The sequence below is a fragment of the Mandrillus leucophaeus genome, unplaced genomic scaffold (genome assembly GCF_000951045.1).
Source record: "Mandrillus leucophaeus isolate KB7577 unplaced genomic scaffold, Mleu.le_1.0 Scaffold782, whole genome shotgun sequence".
NCBI lineage: Eukaryota > Metazoa > Chordata > Mammalia > Primates > Cercopithecidae > Mandrillus > Mandrillus leucophaeus.
In genome coordinates, this window is record NW_012108497.1 from 154,929 (window position 1) to 168,466 (window position 13,538).

Here is a 13,538-nt window from a genome sequence, read left to right on the forward strand (position 1 = left end):
GGAAGAGGGCGATATGACAGGGTAACTGGTGTGAGGGTGGGGCAGAGGGGTCAGCATTAGATACTGTGGTCTAGCAGAGCGTCTCTGAAGACGTGACATTTGCGTTGAGACCCAAGTTAGGAGGAGGGTATGGGAAGATATGGGGAGAGAGTGGTCCAGGCAGCGGGAACAACCAGTGCGAAGGCCCCGGAACAGAAATCAGCTGGGAGTATCGGCAGGGAACAGAAAGAAAGCTAGTGTGGCTGGAGTATGGTAAGAAAGGGAAAGAGTGGTAGGAGATGAGGTCGGAGAGTCGGGGTTTCCTCACGTAGAGCTTGTAGGTCATAGAAAGGAATGTGGAGTTTTTTCTAAGTACAGTGGAAATCTTTTGGTTTTAAGAAGAGGAGTGACATGTAGGGTAGAGAATAGATGGAGATGGCGGCTGCAAAAGTCTAAGAATTGGCTGGGCACGGTGGTTCTCGCCTGTAATTCCAGCACTTTGGGAGGCTGAGGCTGGCAGATGGCTTGAGCTCAGCACTTCAAGACCAACCTGGCCAACATGGTGAAACCCTGTCTCTCCAAAAAATTAGGCCTGGCGCAGTGGCTCACGCTTGTAACCCCAACACTTTGGAAGGCCGAGGCGGGAGGATCACTTGAGGCCAGGAGTTCAAGACCAGCCTGGCCAACGTGGTGAAACCCCATCTCTACTAAAAATACAAAAAATAGGTCTGGTGGCAGGTGCCTGTAATTCCAGCTACTTAGGAGACTGAGGCAGGAGAATCGCTTGAAACTGGGAAGCGAAGGTTGCCATGAGCCAAGATCATGCCACGAGACTCCATCTCAAAAACAAACAACAAAAAAATTAGCCAGGTGTGGTGGGGAGAGAGGGAAGAATAGGGACAAAAGGGAATACATAAATAAATACAAAGGAGAAAAGGCCCTGCATGGACCAATTAAATGTGTCATAAACTCAGGAGTGTTCATGGGGGGACTACATGGTGCACTTGTAGTGCCAGCTTCTTGGGGTGGGGGGCTGAGGTGAGAGGATCACTTGAGCCCAGGAGGTCGAGGCTGCAGCGAGCCCTAATTGTACCACAGCACTCTGGCCTGGGCAACAGATTGAGACCCTGTCTCTCTCTCTCTCTCTTTTTTTTTTTTTTTTTTTTAATTTTTAAGCAACCCTAGTAACTGAAGAGACCCTGCCTCAAAAAAAAAAAAAAAAAAAGCATTAAGAATTGAGTCAATGGAGGTTGTCTAATCTTTGTCAGGCAAAAGGGACCTTTGTGATTTGCTCAAACTTCTTTTCTGCCTGCACAGGAGCCACTTGTTTCAGGATGCCAAATACTCCAGGATAAACCTCCATGCATGCCATCATGGAGATTTAATATTTCACTCATGTCTCTTTCTACCCACTCCTACACGTTTGAGCTCAGGCTCTCTAGGGCGAAGCTATGAAATGGATGTGTCATTTAATCAGCAAATGTGTTGTTGTTGTTGTTGTTGTTGTTGTTGTTTTTGAGACGGAATTTTTGCTCTTGTTGCCCAGGCTGGAGTGCAATGATGTGGTCTTGGCTCCCTGCAACCTCCACCTCCCCGTTCAAGCGATTGTCCTGCCTCAGCCACCTGAGTAGCTGGGATTACAAGCGCGCGCCATCACACCTGGGTAATTTTTGTATTTTTAGTAGAAACGAGGTTTCACCATGTTGCTCAGGCTGGTCTCAAACTCTTGACCTCAGGTGAGCCACCTGCCTCAGCCTCCCAAAGTGCTGGAATTACAAGCATGAGCCACTGCACCCGGCCAATCAACAAATTTTATTTTTTTTTGAGATGGAGTCTCGCACTGTCTTCCAGGCTGGAGTGCAGTGGCGTGATCTCGGCTCACTGCAAGCTCTGCCTCCAGGGTTCACGCCATTCTCCTGCTCCATCCAGCCTCCCGAGTAGCTGGGACTACAGGCGCCCGCCACCTCGCCTGGCTAATTTTTTGTATTTTTTTAGTAGAGATGGGGTTTCACTGTGTTAGCCAGGATGGTCTCGATCTCCTGACCTCATGATCTGCCCGCCTTGGCATCCCAAAGTGTTGGGATTACAGGCGTGAGCCACCGCGCCCAGCCCCAATCAACAGATGTTTACTGAGCATCTGCCATGGACCAGGCCCTGGTCTGGGCACCGAGCGGGAGAATGGACAAGACTGCACTCCAGCCATTGAGCAGCTCACAGACCAATGGGGGAGGCCGACGTGGACAGGCCGCTACTGTGCTGCAGTGGTTGAGGACTCAGATGGGTGCGGTATGGCCACTCCTGCCAGGTTATGAAGCAGAAAAAGAGGCAGGGAGATTTCACTGAGGGCTCAAGGGAGGTGATAATTTAACTACAGCTTACGTACTCTATACAAAGAAGTGCAGAGGGCGCTCTAAAAATAGGAACAACTTGTGCAAAGGAAGCAAATATGTAATTGCAAAGGGCTTATATGTCAACCATGGCAGTGTTGGGCACAAGGTAACAGGATCTGGTGTGTGTTTCGGAGGGTCATCCTGGTGGATAATTTCTGTATATGTGAGACCTTGGGGAGGAAGGCTTAGGACCAGTGGACATGAAATTTCAATCATCAGTACTTCTATTAATCATGAAGTTTGTAAAGACAAACACAATTCCTTGTGCCTGGTGCAGATGACTGACTATGATTCAGGCGGAGTGGCTTGCTCTGGACAGACTGAATTAACTTCCTGGATTTTTTGGATAGAATACCCGCAAACAGTTCTGTTTTCTCAGTTCACTTATTTTATTTTTAAAAATTTGGCCAGGTGATTTGGCTCACACGTGTAATCCCAGCGCTTTGGGAGGCCGAGGCAGGTGGATCACTTGAGGCTAGGAGTTTGAGACCAGCCTGGCCCAAATGGCGAAACCCCATCTTTACTAAAAATACAAAAATGAAAAAAAAAAAATGAGCCAGGTGTGGTGGCGCACCTGTAATTCCAGCTACTTGGGAAACCAAGGCATGAGAATTGCTTGAACCCGGGAGGTGGAGGTTGCCAGTGAGCCAAGATAGTGCCACTGTACTCCAGCCTGGGCAACAGAGCAAGACCGTCTCCAAATAACACAAACAAAAAAAGTACTGAGTTAATCACACTCCTCAGGGTGACACTTACTGGTCCATGCAGGGCCTCTTTCTCCTTTGTATTTATATTCCCTTTTGTCCCTATTCTTCCCCCATCTTCTCACCACAGGAAACCATTCTGATGTGTTTGGTGTATATCTTCTTTTTGTTTTTTTTGAGACAGGGTCTCACTCTGTTGCTCAGGCTGGAGTGCAGTGGCATAATCATGACTCACTGCAGCCTTGATGTCCCGGGCTCAAGCAATCCTCCCTCCCACCTCAGCCTTCTGAGTAGCTGGGACCACAGGCATGTGCCACCATGCCCAGGTAAATCTGCCATGTTGCCCAAACTAGTCTCGAACTCCTGAGCTTAGCAGTCTGCCTGCCTTGACCTCCCAAAATGCTGAGATTACAGATGTGAGCCACTGCTCCTGGCCTATATGCATGCATATATATATGTAATTTTTTTTTTTTTTTTTTTTGAGACGGAGTCCTGCTGTCTCCTAGGCTGGAGTGCAGTGGTGCAATCTCGGCTCACTGAAAGCTCCGCCTCCCGGGTTCACATCACTCTCCTGCCTCAGCCTCCCAAGTAGCGGGGACTACAGGAGCCCGCCACCACACCCGGCTAATTTTTTGTATTTTTTTAGTAGAGACGGGGTTTCAGCGTGTTAGCCAGGATGGTCTCGATCTCCTGACCTCGTGATCCTCCCGTCTCAACCTCCCAAAGTGCTAGGATTACAGACGTGAGCCACCATGCCCGGCCGCATATATTTTTAATTTACATAAATGGATTCTGCCTAGACCTCATTTTTTTCCACCTCAGTGCCATGTGTGGATCTTACTGATGTTGCTCTGGGTATATTTGGGACGCACTTTCTAAATGTTCCACAGGTTTCCATAGATGCATCCCCCACATTTTACTTACTTACTTGATTCCTCTAGTGATGAGGTCCCTAGATTGTTTTCTACTCCTTGCCACAATGCAATCCTGTACCATCTCCTTCCTCAACTTTGTAAATACAATTTTATTGCTTCTCATAAAGGCAATTTTATTGCCTTTTGGCTAAGATCAAGTGTAGTAAATACAATTTCAAGATGCTGATTTGAGCTTGCCTTTGATAAGCCTGGTAGCTCTTGGGGTCTGACAGGCCGGATTGTTTGACCTTCATGAGGTCCTGGCTTTTTTGAGCCATGTTTTTGATAAATATATCAAAATGTTTGATATGTCTATTTTTGAAAAATTGTGATTCTAGTTCCCAGACACTCTTGGCCAACATTCTAGTGTCCTGCCATCTTCCCTAGTTGATCATTCTCATGAGCTCTGTGGTTAATTTTCTGTTTCTCATCGTCATTAATGGTTGCTGTACACTCATTCCAACACAGATATTTGCTGCTTTCCTTTCCTGGTGAAACAGTGGCCTGTGAAGCTGGTCCTGGGAGTGCCTGTGATGTGAAGTACTTAGAGAAGGACTCCCAGGTCAGAGCCAGACTGTCTGGCTTCAGTTCCCAGCTCCTCCACTTCCCAGATGCCTGACCTTGGGCAACTGATTTAATCTTTGTGTCTCATTTTCTCGTCTGCAAAGTGGGTCTAATCATCGTACCTACCTCAGAGTGTTTTCATGAGCATTAGGTAAACGAATTAATGTATGCAGTCATTAGAGCAGTGCCTGGCACAGAACAGGCTCCTATTTGGAATGTCAGCTGTTAACAATAGCAATAATAATAATTACATCATTTCAGATAGGAGACCCTGTTATATTTTGCCATAATGGATCACATCCAGTTGCAGGATGTTTGTACAGAGGGGATGGGGCGGGGGAGGTGGCTTAGCTTCTGGACTCCGTGACTATAGATTCCAGTGTAATAGCATTCGCTGTAAGGAAAGAGGGAATAAACACAGCCCCCAAGGCCCTGGGTGCCATTTCACTGTCACTTGTTCCCTGTCAGGTTGGGTGACAGTGGCTACAGATGGGCCAAGGTGCTGAGGCAGGGACTCATGCTGGTGGGAATGAGTGAAGAGAGCCTGTGAAACTGGGAAGATCTTGGTGGTCACCTTGGACATAAGATTCTCTTTCTCTTTCTGATGTTCCTCCGTACCCTTCTTGAGAATGGGCAATGGGCTAGATTTGAATCTTTCAGAGGGAAATGTGACAGAACCCTCTCATTTCAAATCTCATAGATGGAAGGATGGGGAAGGAAATCAGCTGTGTCACAGACATTCTGAGATTTGCCCACATGTTCAGTGTCAAAGGCTGCTCTGAAATGGAAAGGAGCAGTGGCCCAGGGTAGAAAGGACAAGGAAGCCCCAGTGGTAGGGAGAGGAGACAGGACAAGAAAAGTCAACTTTCTTTCAATGGTCTAATGAGGAGGGAAGGTGGTATTGCAGCAAGAGAGGTTCTGGTCTGGTTGGGGAGGCAGGCCCAGTGACCAAAACTGAAATAGAAGGGTGCAAAGTGAGAGTAGAGGGAGCTAGGTGGGCACAGGCTAGAGACAGCTGCTAAAGATGCTGATGTCTGAGCTAACTCAGAAGTGATGGGCCAGCCTCTCAAGTAGTCGAGGAGGTAAGGGTGATGGAGAGCAGGCCAGGTGAGGAAGCAGCATGTACCAGGGCACGGGGCTATGAGAGAGCAAGGGTTCTGTGCCTGTCTTCAGGTGCGCAGCGGGTGAGGGTGAGGCAGGGGTGGTAGGCAAGCCCGTCAGGCCGGCATGGTTGGCAGTTATTCCCCAAGCTGTGTTTCCAAATATCAGCCACTCAAGGACGGCCTTTATGGCTTATGTTACTGTAGTACATGGAAAAGCAGTTCCTTTAACTGTAAGAATGTGGCCATAATGACTCTACGAAAACACATGGGCCAGGCATGGTGGCTCATGTCTATAATCCTGGCGCTTTGAGAGGCCAAGGCAGGAAGATTGTTTGAGCCCCAGGAGTTGGAGACCAACCGGGGCAACACAGGGAGACCCCGTCTCTACAAAAAAAAATGTTTAATTAGACTGGTGTGGAAGCACATTCCTGTGGTCCCAGCTAGTCAGGAGGCTAAAGTGGGAGAATCCCTTGGGCCTGGGGGGTCAAGGTTGCCATGAGCTGAGATAGTGCCACTGCAGTCTAGCCAGGGCAACAGAACAAGAGCCTGTCTCAAAAAAAGAAAATACGTGTAATATGACGTTATGCAGTATGTGGATTTCTAGTTAGATAGTATTGCCAGCTAAGGGCTCTGTGAGGCCTGCTCTCTATTCTGATTTAAAAGGGAATGAACAAAGATTAAGGCATGAAAAGAGTTGAAAATGGAATAATTTTCTCATCATGATTCAGAAAAACCCCGTCCTCACACCAGCCTGCATCCTCCACTGGAGTGAGGAGATGGGATGTTACCAAAACCTATGTTTTGGTAAGCAGGGAGCATTGATACATGATGTGGGAATGGTGAGAGGGATCTGAAGAGGTGGTCTGAGCACCCTGCCTGCCATGCCACCGTGGCCCAGATGGGGCCTGACCCAGCTGACCCTTCCCAGGCTGAGGCCACCATGGAGCAGTGTGCGTGCGTGGAGAGAGAGCTGGACAAGGTCCTGCAGAAGTTCCTGACCTACGGGCAGCACTGCGAGCAGAGCCTGGAGGAGCTGCTGCACTACGTGGGCCAGCTGCGGGCTGAGCTGGCCAGTGCAGGTGGGTGGCCACCCTTGCAAGTGCCCTGCGACAGCCTCCCTGAGGACATGGGAGACCCGAAGCTACTGAGTGACAGGGTTCCGGAAGGACGATGATGAGGATATTGGTACCAGCATCTCTAGGCCTCCTTGAAACCGGGTAATGACAGTCTCTGAACTATTTCAAAAAGCCCAACAGAAATGATTAATTTACCTGAGATGATTCCCATTTACATTTTGTTTTCAACTTACTTTTCTATTTTTAACTTTTTTCTTTTCATTTTATATATATATATATACACACACACACATATATATATATATATATATTTTTTTTTTTTTTGTGGAGACAATGTCTATGTTGCCTAGGCTGGTCTTGAACTCCTAGGGGCTCAAGTGATCCTCCTGCCTCAGCCTCCCTAAGTGCTGGGATTATATGCGTGAGCCACCATGCCTGGTCTATTTTTAGCTTTTAAGATTTTAAAGATAATTTTAAATTTAGAGACCAGTTCCAAGAATAGTATAAAGAACTGATATATACCCTTTACTTGGATTCACCACCTGCTCAGATGTTGCCATATTTGCCGTTATCATTACTTTTTAACCATTTGAAACTAAGTTGTAGATAACATAGCCCCAAGCCTTCAGTGTGTATTTCCTAAAATCAAGGGCATTCTCTTGCATAAAAACAGCATACTTATTAGAACCCAGAAATTGCCAGGCACGGTGGCTCATGCCTGTAATCCCAGCACTTCGGGAGCCCAAGGCGGACAGATCACCTGAGGTTAGGAGTTTAAGACCAGCCTGACCAACATGGCAAAACCCCTTCTCTACTAAAAATACAAAACTTAGCTGGGCGTGGTGGTGGGCTGCAGTGAGCAGAGGTCACGCCACTGCACTCCAACCTGGCCAACAGAGCGAGACTCCATCTCAAAAAAACAAAATAAATAAATAAATAAATCCAAGAAATGAAACATTGATATAATATTACCTAGTAACTATACTTCACATTTCTTTCTTTCTTTCTGTTTTTTTTTTGAGATGGAGTCTCACTGTTGCTCAGGCTGGAGCGCAGTGGTGTGATCTCACCTCAGCTGCAACCTCCACCTCCCGGGTTCAAGCGATTCTCGGCCTCAGCTTCCCGAGTAGCTGGGATTAAAGGCGCATGCCACCACCTGCAGCTGATTTTTGTATTTTTTAGTACAGACATGTTGGCTAGGCTGGTCTTGAACTTCTGACCTCAAGTGATCTGCCTGCCTCAGTCTCCCAAAGTGCTAGGATTACAGGTGTGAGCCACCACACCCAGCCAATGTAGTTCACATTTCAATTTTGCCATTGTTCGAGGAATTTTTTTTTTTTTTTTTTTGGAAACAGAGTTTTGCTCTCATTGCCCAGGCTGGAGTGCAATGGTGCAATCTTTGCTCACTGTAACCTCTGCCTCCCAGGTTCAAGGGATTCTCCTGCTTCAGCCTCCCAAGTTGCTGGGATTACAGGCCCGTACCACCATGCCTGGCTAATTTTTTTTTTTTTTGTATTTTTAGTAGAGATGGGGTTTTGCCACGTTGGCCAGGCTGGTCTCAAACTCCTGACCTCAGGTGATCCACCTGCCATGGCCTCCCAAAGTGCTGGGATTACAGGTGTGAGCCACCATGCCTGGCTGTCCCAGGAATTTTCATAAAGCATTTTGATTTCCAGTCCAGGAACCAATCCAAGATCACACACTTCATTTCGTTTCTCCTGTCTAATCTTTAGTTTTTTTAATCTGGGACATTTCTTCTGTCTTCCTTTATCTTTCATGACATTGGTATTTTTGAAGCATTAAAGCCAATTTTGCAGAACATCTCTCAATTTGGAGTTGTCTGATGTTTTCTCATTACTTAGGTTTTGCATTTTTGGCAGGAGTACTTCAGAAGTGATTTGTTTCTCAGTGCATCACATTGGAAGACACAAGATGTTGGTTTATTGCATTATTGCTGTTGTTCACTTTTATTTTGGAGACAGGGTCTCACTTTGTTGCCCATGCTGGAGTGCAGTGGCATGATCTTGGCTCACTGCAGCCTTGACCTCCTGGGCTCAAGTGATCCTACCACTTCAGCCTCAGGAGTAGCTGGGACCACAGCAATACACTACCACGCCCAGCTAATTTTTTTTTTATTGTAGAGATGGCGTCTCCCAGGGTGGTGTTGAACTCCTGGGTTCAAGTGATCCTCCTGTGTAGCCTCCCAAAGTGCTGGGATTATGATCCACTGCACCTGGCCTGATCTTCACTTTGATCACTTAGTTAAGATGGTATCTGCTAAGTTTTTCCACTGTAAAGTTCCTAATTTTTCTTTGTAATCACTAAGTAGTTTGTGGGCTGTAATCCTAGCACTTTGGGAGGCTGAGGCGGGCAGATCACTCGAGCCCAGGAGGTCAAGACCAGCCTGGTCAACATGGCAAAACCAATTAGCCAGGCATGGTGGCACATGCCTGTAGTCCCAGCTACTTGGCAGGCTGAGGCATGAGAATCGCTTGAACCCAGGAGGCAGAGGTTGCAGTGAGCCAAGATTGCACCACCGCACTCCAGCATGGGTGACAGAACGAGACTCTGTCTCAAAAAAAAAAAAAAAAAAAAAAACCACAACCAGTGGTATGGGGGAGATACTTTGATACCCTATAAATGTCCTGCTCTTTACCAAATTTCGGCCTCTACTAGTTTTACTATCCATTAATGATTGTTTTGTGAATTATTACTAAGCTGTCTGCAACATGGTGATTTTTCCTGCTTTGTCATTCTTTATACATTTATTAGTTGGCATTCAACTGTAAAGCTTTCCCTTCTCCTTTCATTATTATCACTTCACACTCATATTCTTATTGTATTCAATAGGTTATAATCCATTACGGTTATTTAATGTAATGTTCAAATTGTCTTAGGTCTGACCAGCGGGAGTCCCTGGTTCCTATGTCTTTTAAAAACTGAGCTACAATTCACTTACCATTAAACTCACTCTTTTAAAGTACAACTCTGGCCGGGTGCAGTGGCTCATGCCTGTAATCGCAGCGCTTTGGGAGGCTAAGGCAGGTGGATCACCTGAGGTCAGGAGTTTGAGACCAGCCTGGCCAACATGATGAAACCCTGTCTCTTACTAAAAATACAAAAATTAGCTGGGCGTGGTGTCGCATACCTGTAATCCCAGCTACTCGAGAGGCTGAGGCAGGAGAATCGCTTGAACTCGAGAGGTAGAGGTTGCAGTGAGCCAAGATTGCGCCAAGGCTGGACTGCACTCCAGCCTGAGCGACAGAGCAAGACTCTGTATCCAAATAAATAAATAAAGTACAACTCTGGATGGGCATGGTGGCTCATGTCTGTAGTCCCGGCACTTTGGGAAGCTGAGGCAGGTAGATCACTTGAGTCCAGGAGTTCGAGACCAGTCTGGGTAACATGGTAACTCCATCTACCAAAAATACAAGTATTAGCCAGTCTCATAACCCGGTCTTAAAATAAATACATACATACATACATAGATGAAAATCTTAAATAAATACATACATACATAGATGAAAATCTTAAATAAATACATACATACATACATAGATGAAAATCTTAAATACATACATACATAGATGAAAATCTTAAATAAATACATACATACATACATAGATGGAAATCTTTAAATACATACATAGATGAAAATCTTAAAATAAATAAATACATACATACATAGATGAAAATCTTAAATAAATACATACATACATAGATGAAAATCTTACATACATACATACATAGATGGAAATCTTAAAATAAATACATACATACATAGATGGAAATCTTAAATACATACATACATAGATGGAAATCTTAAAATAAATACATACATACATAGATGGAAATCTTAAAATAAATACATACATACATAGATGGAAATCTTAAATACATACATACATAGATGGAAATCTTAAATACATGCATACATACATAGACGGAAATCTTAAAATAAATACATACATACATACATAGATGGAAATCTTAAAATAAATACATACATACATACATACATAGATGGAAATCTTAAAATAAATACATACATACATAGATGGAAATCTTAAAATAAATACATACATACATAGATGGAAATCTTAAAATAAATACATACATACATAGATGGAAATCTTAAAATACATACATACATACATAGATGGAAATCTTAAAATAAATACATACATACATAGATGGAAATCTTAAAATAAATACATACATACATACATAGATGGAAATCTTAAAATAAATACATACATACATACATAGATGGAAATTTAAAAAATAAAGTACAACTCAGTGGTTTTCAGCATATTTACAGAATTGTACAATCTTCACCACTATCTAATTTCAGAACATTTTCATCATCCCCAGAAGAAACCTAACCCATCTCTCCATTCCTCCCTCTCCCTAGCCTCTGGCAATCACTAATCCCTTTTTTGTCTCTATAGATCTGCCTATTTTGGACAGTTCATATAAAAGGAATCATATCACATGTAGCCTTTTGTGTCTGGCTTCTTTGATTAATGTGACGTTTTCAAGGCTTATCTGTGTTGTAGCCTGTATCAGCACTTCATTCCTTTCTATGGCTGAATGACAGTCCATTGTATGGATGTGCCATATTCTTCCACTGATTGATGGACATTTGGGTTGTTTCCACCTTTGGGCTATTATAAATATCGCTGCTATGAATATTCACTTACAAGTGTTTGTGTGGACATATGTTTTTATTTATTTTGGTGTATACTTAGGAGTGGAATTGCTGGATCCTATGGTAACTCTATGTTTAACTTCACAGTTAAACAGAATCCTATGCATGCTGTAGTCCGTGAGTTAAAATAAACACTTGGCCCATAGTAAGTGCCAAATCATCTTCATTTCACTATAATTTTACAGATGAGGAAATGAAGGCTCCCAGAGGTGAACTGGCTTTTCCCATTTGACCAGTTCCAAGTCAGACAGTTAAAAAGTGGCAAGACCTGAAAGAAAAGCTAGTTCTTTCACCCTGGCATTTAGGGCTGCCTCCTGGGCCACAGGGCTGGCATTTAGAATAGAGGAGGCAGAGCTAAGGTCTGCTGCCAAGGCAGGTGCCCCAGTCTGTCTCCTCTGTGTCCTTATTCCACTTTCTCTGCAGCCCTCCAGGGGACCCCTCTCTCAGCCACCCTCTCTCTGGTGATGTCACAATGCTGCCGGAAGATCAAAGATACAGTGCAGAAACTGGCTTCGGACCATAAGGACATTCACAGCAGTGTATCCCGAGTGGGCAAAGCCATTGACAGGGTGAGCACGTGGCTGGCTCCAGGCCTGGGCTGGGAGTACCCTGAAGCTGGGATGTACAAGGACTCGAAGGAGAGCCAGCAAGAGTGCCCGCATCACCAGGCCCTGTCTCTCCTCCTTTGTCAGAACTTCGACTCTGAGATCTGTGGTGTTGTGTCAGATGCGGTGTGGGACGCGCGGGAACAGCAGCAGCAGATCCTGCAGATGGCCATCGTGGAACACCTGTACCAGCAGGGCATGCTCAGCGTGGCCGAGGAGCTGTGCCAGGTACAGCCGGGCCGGACAGGTGCTGACAACCTGCCTGCTCTGCCTTTCACCTGCTAGTTTCAGTATATGAAGTCCCTGCCATTCTTCAATTCCGTTTATTTCCTAAAGGAAATCAGCGCCTCTGCCGGAAGTAGAAGGTAGCTTTAAAAACGTATATGATGAAAAGAGAAGTTACTCATTTCTAGTTAGAGTTGGTTGCCAGCCAGGGTTCAGAGCTGAGGCCTCATATCCCTTTATTGAAAAGGGAGATGGATGAGTGAAATGACAAAGTAGTACTTGTTAGGTGTTAAAGACACACTGGTGGTAAAAGTAAAGATTTTCCCTACTGTACTAGGAGGATTGAAGAGGAATAATTTTCTCGCCATGCAACTCCGTGCGTAGCCTGGGGACTGTCTCCACTGCTACGGTTGTAGGGTGGGGTTTGCAGTCCGCACTCTGGAGGTCAGCATGTCTACTCAGCCTCCCCAGGATCGAGATGGGAACAAGAGAGGCCCAAGTGGCTGGCACGAGACCAAGCTCCTCAAGCAAAGCCCAGCTCTCTCTGGCCTGTCTTTGGCGGGTGAGCTTTTATTCTGTGCGCAGCAGAGAACTTTGGAAACACCATCTTGCAGTGGTGGGATCTCTTCTCTCTCTCCTTGTAGGAATCAACGCTGAACGTGGACTTGGATTTCAAGCAGCCTTTCCTAGAGTTGAATCGAATCCTGGAAGCCCTGCACGAACACGACCTCGGTCCTGCGCTGGAGTAAGGAAGCCCTTGGGTGGGCCAGCAGCACTCTGCTCTCCGACCTCTCAGGGCACAGGGCTTGACTGCGGTCTTCAGTTCACCCAGATGTACTTGACTTGCCTCCAGCCCTGTCTCAAGAGCCTCACACAGGCTTTTGGGGCCCTCCTCTCAGGTCCTGGCTCTCAGGTCCTAGCCCCCACCAGCTCTACACTAAACTGGCCCCTTTCTTCCCAGATGGGCCGTCTCCCACAGGCAGCGCCTGCTGGAACTCAACAGCTCCCTGGAGTTCAAGCTGCACCGACTGCACTTCATCCGCCTCCTGGCAGGAGGCCCCGAGAAGCAGCTGGAGGCCCTCAGCTATGCTCGGCACTTCCAGCCCTTTGCCCAGCTGCACCAGCGGGGTGAGTGCCCAGGGGGCTGGGGTTGTGCTGCCTGGCCTGACACATGTCTGGATATGGTGGGTTACATCAGGCTCCAGTCCCTGCGCCCATGCAGATGCCTCTCCCCAACTAGAAACTTCTCTGACCCCTCATTGTGTCC

The 13,538-nt window shown here is 46.0% G+C and overlaps 1 protein-coding gene across 2 annotated transcripts in view; it reads left to right on the top strand.

Annotated features, from left to right (window-relative positions):
- Positions 1 to 3,249: 3,249 nt before the first annotated feature.
- RMND5B (required for meiotic nuclear division 5 homolog B (S. cerevisiae)) overlaps positions 3,250 to 13,538 on the top strand; it is a 14,835-nt gene continuing 4,546 nt past the window's right edge. The window contains exons 1-6 of one of the 2 annotated variants that reach the window (XM_011967048.1): positions 3,250 to 3,399; positions 6,583 to 6,733; positions 11,865 to 12,010; positions 12,134 to 12,274; positions 12,916 to 13,016; positions 13,233 to 13,399. In XM_011967048.1, the coding sequence (XP_011822438.1) occupies positions 3,382 to 3,399; positions 6,583 to 6,733; positions 11,865 to 12,010; positions 12,134 to 12,274; positions 12,916 to 13,016; positions 13,233 to 13,399 (724 nt within the window). In that variant the 5' untranslated portion in view covers positions 3,250 to 3,381. The remainder of the gene's footprint in view (positions 3,400 to 6,582; positions 6,734 to 11,864; positions 12,011 to 12,133; positions 12,275 to 12,915; positions 13,017 to 13,232; positions 13,400 to 13,538) is intronic. The other variant, XM_011967049.1, reaches the window with a different exon arrangement.